This window comes from Pollachius pollachius (assembly GCF_949987615.1).
Source record: "Pollachius pollachius genome assembly, chromosome: 5".
NCBI classification, from domain to species: domain Eukaryota; kingdom Metazoa; phylum Chordata; class Actinopteri; order Gadiformes; family Gadidae; genus Pollachius; species Pollachius pollachius.
This window is the reverse complement of record NC_136938.1, coordinates 9,481,065-9,495,027: the sequence shown is the minus strand read 5'-3', so window position 1 is coordinate 9,495,027 and position 13,963 is coordinate 9,481,065. Positions and strand designations below refer to the sequence as shown.

Genomic DNA, 13,963 nt, shown 5'->3' with positions numbered 1-13,963 from the left:
CCTCATTCAGGTTCTTGGGCTGGACCCATTTGGTAACCCTCTAGTAAACACTAACCGTGTTTTCCAAGGGTTGATGGAACTGTCACGGTATCATGTAGCCTCTGCTCGGCCAACTAACATGATGATTCATCTGCGAGAAGATTCTCCCAGTGTCTTTCGGTAGAGCTAGGCAAAAACAAGACACACAAAAACTAATAAAACCTTAAGAATATATAATCCCGGCAAAAGGTGTGCTTTTTTGTCAATTTGGGACCATTTTCGGTGGCGGAGAACGTGTTTGGTTACAATTTACATTTCACAGAATGACGATGAAACGGGAAATAATGTCTATGATTGAGGTGTCAAACAGTTTTGACTGCACCAAACTGGCACCCATCAAATTGCATCGTTCCGATCTTTACACCGTGTATATATAGCCTATATATAAAATAATGTGCGTCCAATCTCTGTGCCTAAGAATAAAACTGCACACTCACATTTCCTGCATACCCTGCCTAATCTCACACAGCTGCTATCTCCCACAAAGAAGCAACGGTACCCCCATGCATGCCCATTGGTCCTCGTACCAGAGTACAGGAGGACAAGATAACATTTCAGTAATCATCTTTCTCAGTTGAAGAGCTGCTCTACTTTTCCTCTGCGTTCTCCTGGTCTTCGTACTCTCAAATTAATAGCTTAGGCGTGCTTCTATTCATCGAAAAAAGACCTGTGGACTAATTAAAGGAGAGATGACCAAGGCTTTGAACTTTTGAATAACAATGGGAACATCTCTTGTGCTGTCAATGTTATTTGTCTGACTACATGCGCACATTTACGGTAAGATGAAGGTAGTAAGATATTAATCAGCATTGACTCTCTGGATGGTGCATCATTTGTTGGGGCTTGTATGTGTTTATTTCTGTATTGTGTACATCCCTACAAGGGCGTAGGAACCGGGGGGGACGGAGGGGACGTGTCCCCTCCAATATTGGAGACAGGCGCATTTGTCCCACCTAAAAATTATACCGGGGGGAGAAAAATATTTTATTTTATTTTGAAAGCAAAATACAGCGTCTTGTCACCGCTTCTTATTCTAAAAAACTGGATGATTGAGCGTGCAATTAAAGAATTGATTTGATATTTATCAGTTCATTACTGCCATTCAAAATGTGTTTTCCTTTACATTTACAAATGTATCTTTTTAGTAGAATAAAACATATTTGTGAATTTTTTCAGTGTAGTTAATTTATGACATATTTCTGTTCAAACCATTAACGGATCTGTCAGGTTTCCGATATGTGTCCCTCCCAATGTTAATCTCATTCCTACGCCCCTGCATCCCTAAACCCTAAATGGAGTGATAAGATAAATGGATGATGGCTTTGTTGACATACAGTTCCATTGGTGTATCGTCATGGAGGCCATCCCTATCATTCCAACCTCGGATGATGAATACCATTGATAACATTGGGTCTTTCTTTAGTAACTCCAGCCATTACAATTTGAAATATTATTTTTGTTTCTGTATCGTGGAGGGAATGTCATGAGCCTACTGAGATTTCTTTCCCTCTCCTGCACTTGTATTTCCTTTGGTTTTTAAAAATTGCTTGGTTGTTTCTTTTATTCATTGTTGAAATAAATAAACTAAACTAAAGATTACTACACACCGATGAGAATGCCTGGACACAGCTTTTTACTTCGTCCATGCAAATAGAATTACTTGTGTAATACAATGCCATTACACTTTTTGTGGTAAAACAAACAGATTTGCTGTATCTTAACAACTTGTGAATGGTTACTTAGACACAATTTTGAAGGCAGTTGATATGTGGTAAATCCACACCAGGATTAGAAGTCCTTGATTTGTTATACGAATGAAACCATACTCCGCCTGCCCTATTCATTTAAAGTCCAGTAGCTGTTGAGTAACCTTTGGAGGTTGGTGTAGGCCTCCGCTTTCCAACTTGTATTGGATCCAGGAGTTCATGATGGCAACATTAAAGAAGTGACCAAAGAAGCGACCATGGGCAGCACATGCTGCCCATTTGTTTTGTTTTGCCGAAAAATTCTATTGAAGCTCAGTAAATCCAACTTGCTCATGTTGTCATTGTACTCTGATTGCTTCAGGTCTTTATACTTAGATTTTTGCACTATCCTTCCTGGACCATCTACATCTTTCGGCTCTTTTGCATGTATGGTAGATGCCATTAGAAGCGTCTTGTATTGTCTTAGCTATGTTGTGACAGCCAGCCCAGGAGTCCGTCTGACCACAATCATCAGAGCTCTCCTTCCACCATTTACCATCGTTCCTCTTCAATTAGCTGGCATGTCTATGGCACCCTGTTCTTCATTCTGGTTCCAGTTCCAGGAAGCAATAGATCCATTAGGTTGACTGAGGTACCGTACCATTCAACCCCTACGCCGAAGAGGATAATGATACCTGGGCACCACGTCACTTGGTTACCCAACAATAATCGCATTGTTTATTTATTTGACAGACCCAATGCACAGCTCATTAGCAGTACCAGAGTTAGCTATAAACTAGAGATTAGAGAGAACTTTGTGTTTAACTGCTCCTTCCAGGTGAGCAAAGACAAATCTCTTAAATTACCTGCTGCCTGGACCAGCTCTGGGGCCATCATTGCTCAGGGTCCCTGCCCCCCCAATTGGAACATACAGTCTATGTTCCATCAAGCTCACCTGTTGACATCTGACACAGCCCTGTTGCGGCATGGAACTGGATCCCAGGCCCAAGATCTGTAAATGACAAGTTCTTCTTTATGGAACAACATACATCCAATGCTGCGCCAACTATGCCTTGCAAAAACATGCCAGAGATCATCCTGATTTCGTTTCATCCCTTTTGTTATGAAGGCATTCTATGTGGACAACCAGCTATAATTCACGATAGACTGGGAGGCATGCATGCCTTCTAAACATAAGAAAAAAAAAAAAAACTTAACTGTTATGTGTATTTTAGACCACTAGGGTTATTCCTCTTCCTCCAGAGAGCTCAAAGGTACCTATGGTGTAGTTGAACCACAGCCTCTCCACTGAACCTTTGCGATTAGATGACATAGGGTAGTTTGGCTCTTGTGGGCTCCATGCAAGCAGCACAGTCCATACAAGCAGCACAAACGCCAAGGCCCAGCTTCCCTGGGCCTTGGCGTTTGTTGCAGCAGTTTGGTCTTTTGTTGGAACTCACCCATGGAAACATGGAGAATACAACTACAGCAATCAAAATACACAGATGGGCATCTCATCGCCATCCTAGACATAAGTTATCCTCTGCTACTATAATGGGTAAGATGTAACAACGGTATTTTTTTAGCAATACCTCAATACTTAATAAATAAAAGGTTATATTACAAAGTATCGTATTTTATTCGTAACTAAACCAAGTTAAAAAACAACAACATTGTAAATGCTTACAGTGTAAATAATAGTGTTTAACATAAGCTTTAACAGCTGTATAAAACCTTACATGTTATGTTCCCCATGGTTATTATGGCTCACATCAACTTTGTGACACTTCTTTTAAGCTAGTACATGTCATCGAATACGAGTGCTATAATGATCGATGTTGTGTATGAAATGCACCACTCACCATGGTGTTAAGTGTCCGAGCAGCTTAGCCCTCTCTTGAATCCAACATCAACATCCCCCACTGAGCAGACAGAGCTCTTCATGTCCACACACACCATGGCTTTAGCATACCTGTTTCCTTTCGTCATGACGCTGAAATGCCTCCAAAAATGCCCTTGAATGTAAAAAAATAATAAGAATTAAGTTGGGAGCATCCCCTATAATTTAATCATAGTTTTGTCACCCATATTTAAATATTTAAATATTATTTTTTTCTATTTTTTAGCAACACTGTGGGAGCAATATCAAAACTGTGAGGGCAATATGGTCTTGTCTCTATTAAATAAATCCACCTTAATTATGTATGTATATATGTAATGTAGCCTTGATTTAACACACGGCCGTTTACACAATGTTCATGGTCTGTGACGTCAAACCCAGCAGTGGAATTCTGCCTGGGTAGGAAAGACAGAGTGGGGAGGGGCCCAGAGTACTGGATGGATAAGATAACTGGGAGGAGGTGTTTATTTCAGGAGTGCTGTATCGTCAACACATACAGAAATACACCCAGACAAAGAAGCAGGGAGCAAGCATTAGGCCTGCCGGAACTGAATGAACTAAAGGAGACGGAGCAATTAGGAATGCATTCACACCAAAATAGAGCTTATGAAGAGCACGCAGGTTCGGACAAACGAGAGCATCAAAACTAACCCCCCCTCCACCCTGATCTCCAGTCCACTCTTTTCCATTCATTGAACGTCTTTTGAGCCTTGGAAAAAAGCCATGAGCAAACCGGAAACTCTGGCCAGCTGCATTGCCAAAATGTATGACGGCACCAAGGCCGACACATCAGGGGCCGCATCTGGAGCTGTGAGGAAACCCTGCATAATCCCTGGCTCCGGGATCGTGAACGCTCTGGGAAGCATGGAGGTCAAACTGGTCAGGTTAGAGAGCCACGTTGAGCGGATCGCCTCTGGCCATGCTGATGTTCTCCAGAGGCTGGACATGGTCTGCAAAGGCCTGGGATCCTTGGAGAAAGGCCTCGCCCAGATCCAGAGGACTTGGGGAAGAGAAGCAGAGTTTCGGGCTGTCGATAATCAAACAGGACGCTCGACCTCTTTCAAAGAAGGGGTACAGAACGCATGCTCTGAGGTCGAGGGACCATGCTGGGAGAACATGAAGCTTCTCAAGAACCTCACCCAGGAAGGCAAGAGCCAGAGAGAGAGACTTGCAGGTATCGAGGAATCGGTTTCCTCTGTGGACACAATGCTGGAATATATCGCCGAAGTGTTTCAGAGCTCGAAAGTGGTAGACTTTACTCTGAAAGGAGATGTGCCGTGGAGAATTAAAGGCTTGCTTGGATCAACCATTTCGAACGGGCATCAGGTCAGTCCATTCTGGCTTTCTGTTCATCTTCATTTTAAAAAAGTGTCCCCTTGTTGCATTTCTTAAGGTGGCAGTATACAAAATCAAAATAGGCTCCGATCCCCCCTTCGCTTTTTGTGCAGAGAACTCTGCAGAACTTGTCCAACAAATGCCACCAAATTGGCTGCTGCCTGTAACTTGTCAACGACACCTCATGAATGATTGATGATTTGTTTTTAGTGGTTTGTGGCTTCCTGCTTCTCCTCCTACCTTGACTCCAGTCATCCAAGAGCCCACGAGTGCCTACATTGTACCCTGTCAAAATCAGTGTTTGACAGCAGTTCAACTTTTAACATGTTGAATCGAACATGGCAATCTCATTTTAAGTATACTAAGGAATTTAAAGTTACGTTATTTCACACCATTAGTACAATTTGCATTCCTGAATTACTCAGACCTTTTTTCAGATTTTGATGCATATCAAATGTTGCTCAAACACACACACACACACACACACACACACACACACACACACACACACACACACGTGCGCGCAGGCACACACACGTTAATTGTAACAACAATGTTTTACCTCAGCCTTATTTGCAATAGGTTGTGGAAATGATGACTTAACTTAAACCAAAATATCTGTTTGTTTACATACTAAGGAAGATATGTGTCGAAGCCAACACCGCAATGTAAGCTTTCTAAAATTGTATTGTTGAGGCTCATTGGTTTCAGTAGGTTGTTTTTTCTTTTTTGGGGTAATAATATAGAGCTGTGAGGTTTATGATGGTCTTTAAATGTTTTAATAAAATAATTTAGTCTATTTTAATTAAGACCATGCCCTGTTAGTTTTCACCCTTGGGAAACGTGCAATAAGTGTCGCTCTTATTTTGTGTAATTAATCATTCATCGTTAATTATTCATTCACGACGACATTTGTTCAATGTATGTCCGATGAATAAGCAAGGACTGCAAATGTGAGAGGGTCATCTGTACAACTAGGACCTAGGAAAATTGTATGTGTATACACGTACAAGACATGCATGCATGACATACAAAATGTCATGCAAGCACGCCGTGTATGTGTGTGACTGGCAGCCACACTGGTGTTCATTAATAATCCCCCCCTGGGGTCCATGAATTATATTTGATTTGATTAGCGGACAGCCGTTGTAAGGCCATCAGGCTAAAGGAGGAAGGCTTCACTTCTCCAGGGACTAAGACTTTGAGCTGGCATCAAGGTGGTTCTACAAAATCATTCAGGTACACAGGAGGGTGAAGCTGGCATCACTTAGCGAAGGTCAGTGAAATGTGGACTTTCACTGGGCTTGGCCTTTTTGGCAGAAGATAAAACAAAGTAGTTTTGCAGCAGGCAGGGACGGAGAGAAAAGCTTAGAGACGCAAATGGCTCTGGAGGTTTGTGGGCTATTTTGGCTAAGGCCATTTATACAGCCTCGCATACACCTCCGTGACAACGCCTGTGGACTGTTTGTTCCAGGTGGTGTGTTCCCACTACCAGGGAACCACACTTCCGCCCCCCCCCCCAGGAATGCTTGTGCCAGGGTGCTGGAGAAGTGACTGACGCCTGGGTGTTTCCGTGTGCTTTGTGGACCTGGATAAAGGGTAGTGATAGTAGGGACACTGTGGCTGTGTTGTGAGCCCCTGTTATTTATATTGGATAGGATGTCTAAGTGCAGTCTACTTTGGGGAACCTTGAGTTTGGCATATATCTCTTATTGCCAGACGATGTTATCCTTTGAGTAGTGTGGTCAGTATAAAAGTAAGATGTCGGAGGCCCTGGTTCTTGAATTTGAGGAGAGAGATTACTGTGTGTGTGTAGAAGTTCAGACGTTTTACATAAGGTCTTTCCCTATGACCCTTGGCTACGGCTGGCAGGCTGATTCTCTGTGTTTAGGGATGGCCACTGGGCGGTTGAGGCTGTTGATAAGGATGAGCGGTATTGTGTCTATTTTGTCGATTTTCACGGACTACAGCCTAATAATGTTTGTTGCCAAGCAGACATAAGTATTTTATGTTTAACTCGTGAGAAGGTGTCATTCTCCTCTTAGGGGGAGGAGCAAGAGTACTACGGAGAACAGAAACCAACGCCTTCCATTGCAGTTTCCCCGGAGAAAACACTGGGGGAGAATGAAGCATTTAAACTTATATCAGGTGATGATGGGTTGAAAGAGGACAATCAAATGTTGCCAAACACCTAGTATACGTAAGCCTTAAATTTTCTTAAACTGCACCTGAACAATAACCTATTAACCCCCCCCCCCCCCCCCCCCCTCGCCGCCCACTACACTTTTAGCTCTTTATTGGAAATCATAATATCCATTAATCTTGATACTGTGATTTCTCAGTACCACGCCTTCTTCCTTGGTGATTTCTCTACAGATTCCAAAGTGACTTCACATGAGATCAAGGCGGCAAACCATGACGCTGATACTTCAATTCAAACTGAGCTGGCTCCTCCAACATCTCCCCGTTGTCCACCCACAAGTGTGACTATGGCCAAACAAGTAAATAAAGCCAGCTTTCTGATTAGAGATGCCCCCAGGAAAGGGACTTGTAGATCCAAAGAGGTGACTCTGAATAGCAAGAAGGAACCTGGCAGAGATCAGACCATTGTACGGAAGACTCGGGATTTACTGGGAAAACAGGAGACAGCAACAGGTCATGTACGAGATAGGTATGGTATGAGAATGATTTGCATTTAGCTGTTTATCAATATAACACTATTCTATTGAGCCTATTCTTTTAAATAATAACCATATGTCGTTCTGTGTTGCTCCATTGCTGAAGCATCTTATTAGCACTGCCAGGTTAGCCACATATGTTAAGAAATGTCCTGTAATTTAGTCTTGCATTTGATTGTAATATTTCCGATAATTCACTTTTTTACTGTCCTATAGACACTCTGACGCAAATTCAGAGGATCTCACAGGAGTGATTACCAAGGAACCCAAGTTTCCCGTACCCGCCTCCCTATCAAAAACCAAAGTCAAAGCGCTGAACACCAAGCAAAGTGTTGCTTGTGAAACCATCTCTGTCACTGCCAATGAGCAAGACCAGAGCTCCAGCCATGAGACACCAGCGCTTGAAGAAGCATCTACAGAACTGAGTCCCAACAGGTGTTTGTGGCAAGGGAACACAAAGGTGGAGGCAGACAAGGGGAGGAATGCCTTTGTGCAGATTGAAGGAGTTCTCAGGGAGCCAGGCTCTCTGCAGCAGAACACCCAGCTACCAACAGGGGTACACAAGGAGCTACCAAAGCCTCCTGCTCCGGAAACAGTCTCCATCGTTGGTAGCTTAACCGCAGCTACAGCCCTGCCACATGCGGTCATAGGTGAGGGGAACTTTCACATTCACAATTTGCATTAGGAATATGGCAATATCCATAATCCGTAATCCTACTTGTTGCTTAGTGTGAACAGATTTAGAGTTTTTGCCTGCAAGGCTTTCAAATCAGCTATAGATTTCGGTAGAGGATAAAGGGCCTTCATTTTGAAACATTTCAAAATGTTAATCCGGACATTTGCTTGAAAACACAGTTTTGGACAGGTGTACATCCATTGACATGTCATAGTTTATTTGAATGAACAGACACATTTTGTTCAGTAGTGAAAGCTCTGCACCAATGATTTGATGTTTGTTTCATTGCCAGACGATTGTCCCCCTGCCTCTGCCCCCTTCCAACACCGCATTGTCACTGCCAAGCAGGTCCCCATGGGTTCCTACTACAGCATCATGCCTGATGAGGTCCTTGGAGGGTGCGTTCCCTTACCTGCTGTTGGTGGCCTTAATGTGAATGAATGAAAAATACAGATGACAGCTAAAGGCACACACACTGAAAAAGAGTGGCCCATTCATTTTGTTAGCACTTTATAATAAATTAAAAGTCAAATTGACAAGTAATTGTTGTTAACAAGTTTGTTCGCATAAGTTTTTGTGTCAAATCCCGGCTGGGGCATTCCAGCTTCAGGTGAAAGATGCTTTTGGTGTGCATTTGAAATGAATGATCAAAATACTGTTGTCCTTTTTCAGACTAATTGTTGGTTTCATGTCTATGAAATACAATACTAGTATGATATATCGAAAACAAAGTACACATGTTTATTTCTAATATAGTAAAGCGCTCGTATTGCTGTCAGTTTGGTATGCATTTCATTATCTGCACTATTTGGCTAGAGATGCTCTGGACAACATCAAGAATCTCCTGTTAGCTCTCCTGTTCTGCTGCCCACATTGTCGGAGGAGATAGATAGCAGGTACCAACACTGGGCTCTTATTGGCTATGTTTAGACACTGGCTGCGGCAGTGAAGTTATTTTTGGGTGGAGTGTTGAGAGGGCTCCATTGTAATCGTCTGTTGTAGGGGTCAGCACCTTTTAAAGAGGGGATAGCACGTGTACGTAATGCACATACATGTGCATAGTGTTACTCCACACTAGCTGTAGAGCTCTAAATGGAGCTTCAAGCCAGATGCATGAGGTACACTCGTCCTCATATCCATACACAATATCTGCCTTCTCTTTCCCAGGGGCAGGTTTGGTCAGGTCCATAAATGTGCGGAGCTTTCCTCAGGTCTGACCCTTGCTGCCAAGATCATCAAGGTCCGGGTAATGAGGGAACGAGTGAGTGAGCAACAGCAGGCCTATAGTTCCCTCCCCCCCCGCCCCCGACACCCACACTACCTTGCTAGCGACAACATTCTTGTTGCCTCCATTTATAGTCCGACTGGCAAGACTCCAGCCCCTTAAGGAATTCATCAGTGAATACAATTCACTTCCAACTTTTAATAAAGTGTGGCAAATGAAGCTGGTAAAAGGAATATGTTAGTCAAAGGATGAGGAAATCTTCTCATCAGAAGATATTCTAGTCCGGTCACGATAGGTGAAGCATAAAAAGAGTAGTTTCCTATTTGTATTCATTTGTTTGGATTTTATCCTTTTATTTTTAATTGTTTATTGATCATCACAGCATTCACTCAATCTCAAACCCTTTCTTCTGCAGTTCACAATCATAACTAAATTATCATTAATAAAAAAGAATGCACCTTGGATGTAATGTATCCCTCTCTTTCTGTGTATTGTACTGTCTTCCATTTACTGTCACAGGATGAAGTGAAGAATGAGATTGGGGTAATGAACCAACTGAACCATGTGAACCTGATTCAGCTCTACGACGCCTTCGAATCACGGACAAACCTGATATTGATCATGGAGTAGTGAGTCATCCTGCAGAGTTTAAAGCCAGTCAGACATGGTCCTGATGTGTTTGTTGGGCAATGTGTGTTACTCAAACAATGGTTCAACAGTGACTGATCATTTGTCTTTTAGCGTGGAAGGCGGAGAACTGTTTGACCGCATCGTGGATGAGAACTACAAGCTGACCGAGTTGGATGCCATTGTGTTTACCAAGCAGATATGTGAAGGGGTGCAATACCTACACCAGCAGTACATCCTGCATCTTGATCTCAAGGTGAAAAAAACATTTGGATTATTAACATGCAAAACAAGATGCCATTGCAGCTGTGTGCCAAATTGTTCATGTTGCCTTTGTTAATGTGCAACAATGTTTTACAAGCTAGGGGTGTCAGATGATACTTCAGATTTACAAGTTTCATTAACCTGATGCTCAATTCTAATTGTTTTGCCAAGGTCTTTTGTGTTCAGTTGTTCACGTTAGGCCCCAGTCTGTGGCAAGAGAATTTTGAAACTATTATTAATATTGCAGTACAAAAATAGTTTTTGAAAATAAGCACACAAAGAAGATGTTTCTTTGGTTTGTGACCCGGTTTGATGTTGTTGTGTCAGACAGAAATGTTTGTACTTCTCTTTTGATCCAAATGTAATACATTATAATGCATAAATACGTACATAAGCCCCATGCCCTGCAGTGGTTAAACTCTTGTCTGGCTAGAATCAGATGTATGTAATCTCTAGAATGACATACTAAAGTGGGCAAATCAAAAAAAAAATCAAACTCCAAGGTGTGTGATGATGTTCACAATGCTTTAATGTGTGTGTGATTTGTGTCTATGTGTATTCTCTCTCCTATCTTAGCCAGAGAACATTCTTTGTGTGAGTGCTACAGGCAATCAGATCAAGATCATTGACTTTGGGCTGGCCCGGAAGTACGTATATAGACCTGCATTCAACATGCTAACAGCTTAACAAGGCAAAAATAAGAAATAAGTCTGTTTTTAAAATCTCTTGTAAGATTGAAACTAATTGTATTGTTTAATTGGGATGATGTTCCTTCCTGCACATATCCAAGGTTCCGACCACGGGAGAAGCTAAAGGTTAATTTTGGTACCCCTGAGTTTCTGGCCCCTGAGGTGGTCAACTATGACTTTGTCTCATTTCCCACCGACATGTGGAGCGTTGGCGTGATTGTGTATATGCTGTAAGTGCCGGCACACAAGACACACAAATATACACATTAACTTAACAACAAATTCCTGTGAATGTGGACAGATACAGTTTACAACCCTGCCCCCTCCCCTTTTGTACACGAGCAACACGAAACATTAGATATCCAGTGAGAAGTTCAGCTGTAGTTGCTAAAGCTACATGTTAAAGGTGACATATTACACCAGTTCAACATTTTGAAAATCTGCCTCTTCTGACATCATAGGTGGGTGTGTCTATCTAGATGTATGACGGATAGATCAGCAACGTTTGCTACAGTCCACTGGGTAGGCCGGTAGACTGATCTATCCAGCAGACATCTAGGCGTACGCGCCCACTTGTGAAGTCATAAGGGGCCTTTTTTCAAAACGGCTTGTTACGCCTAAACACACTCACACTTGGTGGCATGTCATGGGACCCTTAACTTCACGACAGCTTCCTGTGAATATGGATAGATACAGTTTACACCCCTGCCCCTAACCTCCCTTTTTTGCACACAAGCACAACATAAAATATCCAGTGACAACTTCAACTGCAGTGGCTAAAGCTACATGTTAAACGGCGAATATCTCGCTGACATTTGATGGCGGACAATGCTTCATTGAATGCTGTCCGTAAATCAGGCTTGATTTGGTCCGTAAATTGTCTCATTTGACCTGTGAAATGCACCACCATGTGTCCGTCATTTTAACATGTCAGATACATGCCCTATATATATATATATATATATATATATATATATATATATATATATATATATATATATATATATTGTAAACTCCCTCACTAACAGACTATAATCACAGACCAGTCAGCAGCCACTAGCTGCTGCTTGTGCATACAGTCTTAATTTCTTGGTAATTTTAAATGCAAAATAAATAACACAAATAATACAAAATCGACAGTATATTAATAAACACTTACAATGCATGTATGCACAGAGACAGAACATCTAATGGTTTTCGGTTGCTTTCTAGCCTAAGTGGACTGTCTCCTTTCCTGGGAGACAATGATGCCGAGACCATGAACAACATCCTTCTTGGCCAATGGGAATTCGATAGTGAAGGCTTTGAAAATGTTACTAGTGAGGCCAAAGACTTTATATCCGAACTTCTCATCCCAGCCAAAAGGTAACGTAAGTATAAAATCCCAAGCTATATTTGTGCTTAGGCTTATCAATCAAAAAGGGACATCTTTAGCACAATTGTGAGCTTGGCAGTTATGTCTTTTTTTGTGTGACAGTGGACGGCTGAGTGCTTCTGGGTGCACAAAACACAGGTGGTTGAACAAGCTTGAGGAGAAAGCCAAACACCATCAAGTCACATTGAAGTCTCAGATCAAACTGCAGCGCTATCTGGCTGCTCAGCGCCAATGGAAGGTATGGACACACGCTTGCACAGTAATATTAAGCATCATAGTGAAACTAAATTCAACAACATTTCTCTTTCTTTCTAGAAACATTTCTACGTGGTAACCGCAGCTAACCGATTGCAGAGGTTCTCTCAAGCTGCCAATGTGGTGTAGGCTCCTGCCATTAAATTTCAAATCCATCCAGAAACCGTTACCACTTTTGTCATTTAAACCTGCGCTATGTATATTTTCCCGTTAGCAGCCCCTAGTGGCTTGAGTTGAAGCTACAGAGTTGTAGCTATATCTGTTTTTCACATGACCAGGGCCATTTCTGTGCCCTACGCGAGCGGGGGGGGCGGGGGGGGGGGGGGGGGGGGAATTGAGTGATAGGTTATGCAATTAAGAAAAAACAACGGTGGGCCTCTTCATAACTAATTTATATATTTTTTTAATTCAATAATGTAATAATTATTTTTATTTTTTAATTTTTTTTACAAACCATAGTTTTTGGTGCCCCCCCCCCCAGGTACTTGGTGCCCTACGCACTCTGCGTACTCTACGTATAGGGAGCGGCGGGCCTGCACATGACAGTTAATGTCAGCTGAAAAGGTTGATGCTTCTTAATGACTTCACAACTCACGTTATTTGCTTAAGGAAGCAAAGGAAACCAGGTAACTGATTAGATCAATTGACTGATTAATAGAATGTTTCTAAAGAAAAATATATAATATTTTTTTATGTAGTAGCAGTAGAAATGTTACGTAGTGGAGGTTTAAATCATAGGCGACCCATTTCAGATGGAAACATTTGACACATTATCGTGGGTTTATTTGTTCGAGTTGTAAGTTCTGCCTATGTCAATGTATTTTTACTTTTGTTTAGTTCAAATATATAATATTGTACAGTACACAGGGTTTACAACTGTTTAGCCATAGAAATATAGTAATAATAAAAGTGTAATAAAATCTGTCATCTGAATCATAATTCTCAAAATGTCATAATTTTTAGTTAGCCGTCTGTCTAGCTCCTCACTCGACACAAGAACCATATCTGTTCACACCAACCAGTAGCCAGGTCAGTCAGATCCGTTTGCAGACCTAGGCAAGAGTCATATGACACAAGGTGGTTAGGTGCAGGTGTTGGTCATGTGGAGGTAACCACTGAGTGTTTGGGGTTGCACATTATGGGAGCATGTGTTGTTGAACATGATGGGAAACTGGTGTGCTTTCCATGTAGCCAGAGACTGGATATTGCATGAAT

At 42.0% G+C, this 13,963-nt stretch overlaps 1 protein-coding gene across 1 annotated transcript; it reads left to right on the top strand.

The window, feature by feature from the left end:
• Positions 1 to 4,347: 4,347 nt before the first annotated feature.
• LOC307075786 (myosin light chain kinase 3-like) lies at positions 4,348 to 12,877 on the top strand (the record flags this gene model as incomplete). Its single annotated transcript, XM_079736481.1, has 12 exons — positions 4,348 to 4,950; positions 6,434 to 6,498; positions 7,854 to 8,245; positions 8,606 to 8,711; positions 9,481 to 9,574; positions 10,058 to 10,167; positions 10,280 to 10,421; positions 11,006 to 11,076; positions 11,220 to 11,348; positions 12,331 to 12,483; positions 12,596 to 12,731; positions 12,809 to 12,877. The coding sequence occupies 12 exons, from the start codon at positions 4,348 to 4,350 to the stop codon at positions 12,875 to 12,877; spliced, it is 2,070 nt and encodes a 689-aa protein (XP_079592607.1).
• Positions 12,878 to 13,963: the final 1,086 nt, after the last annotated feature.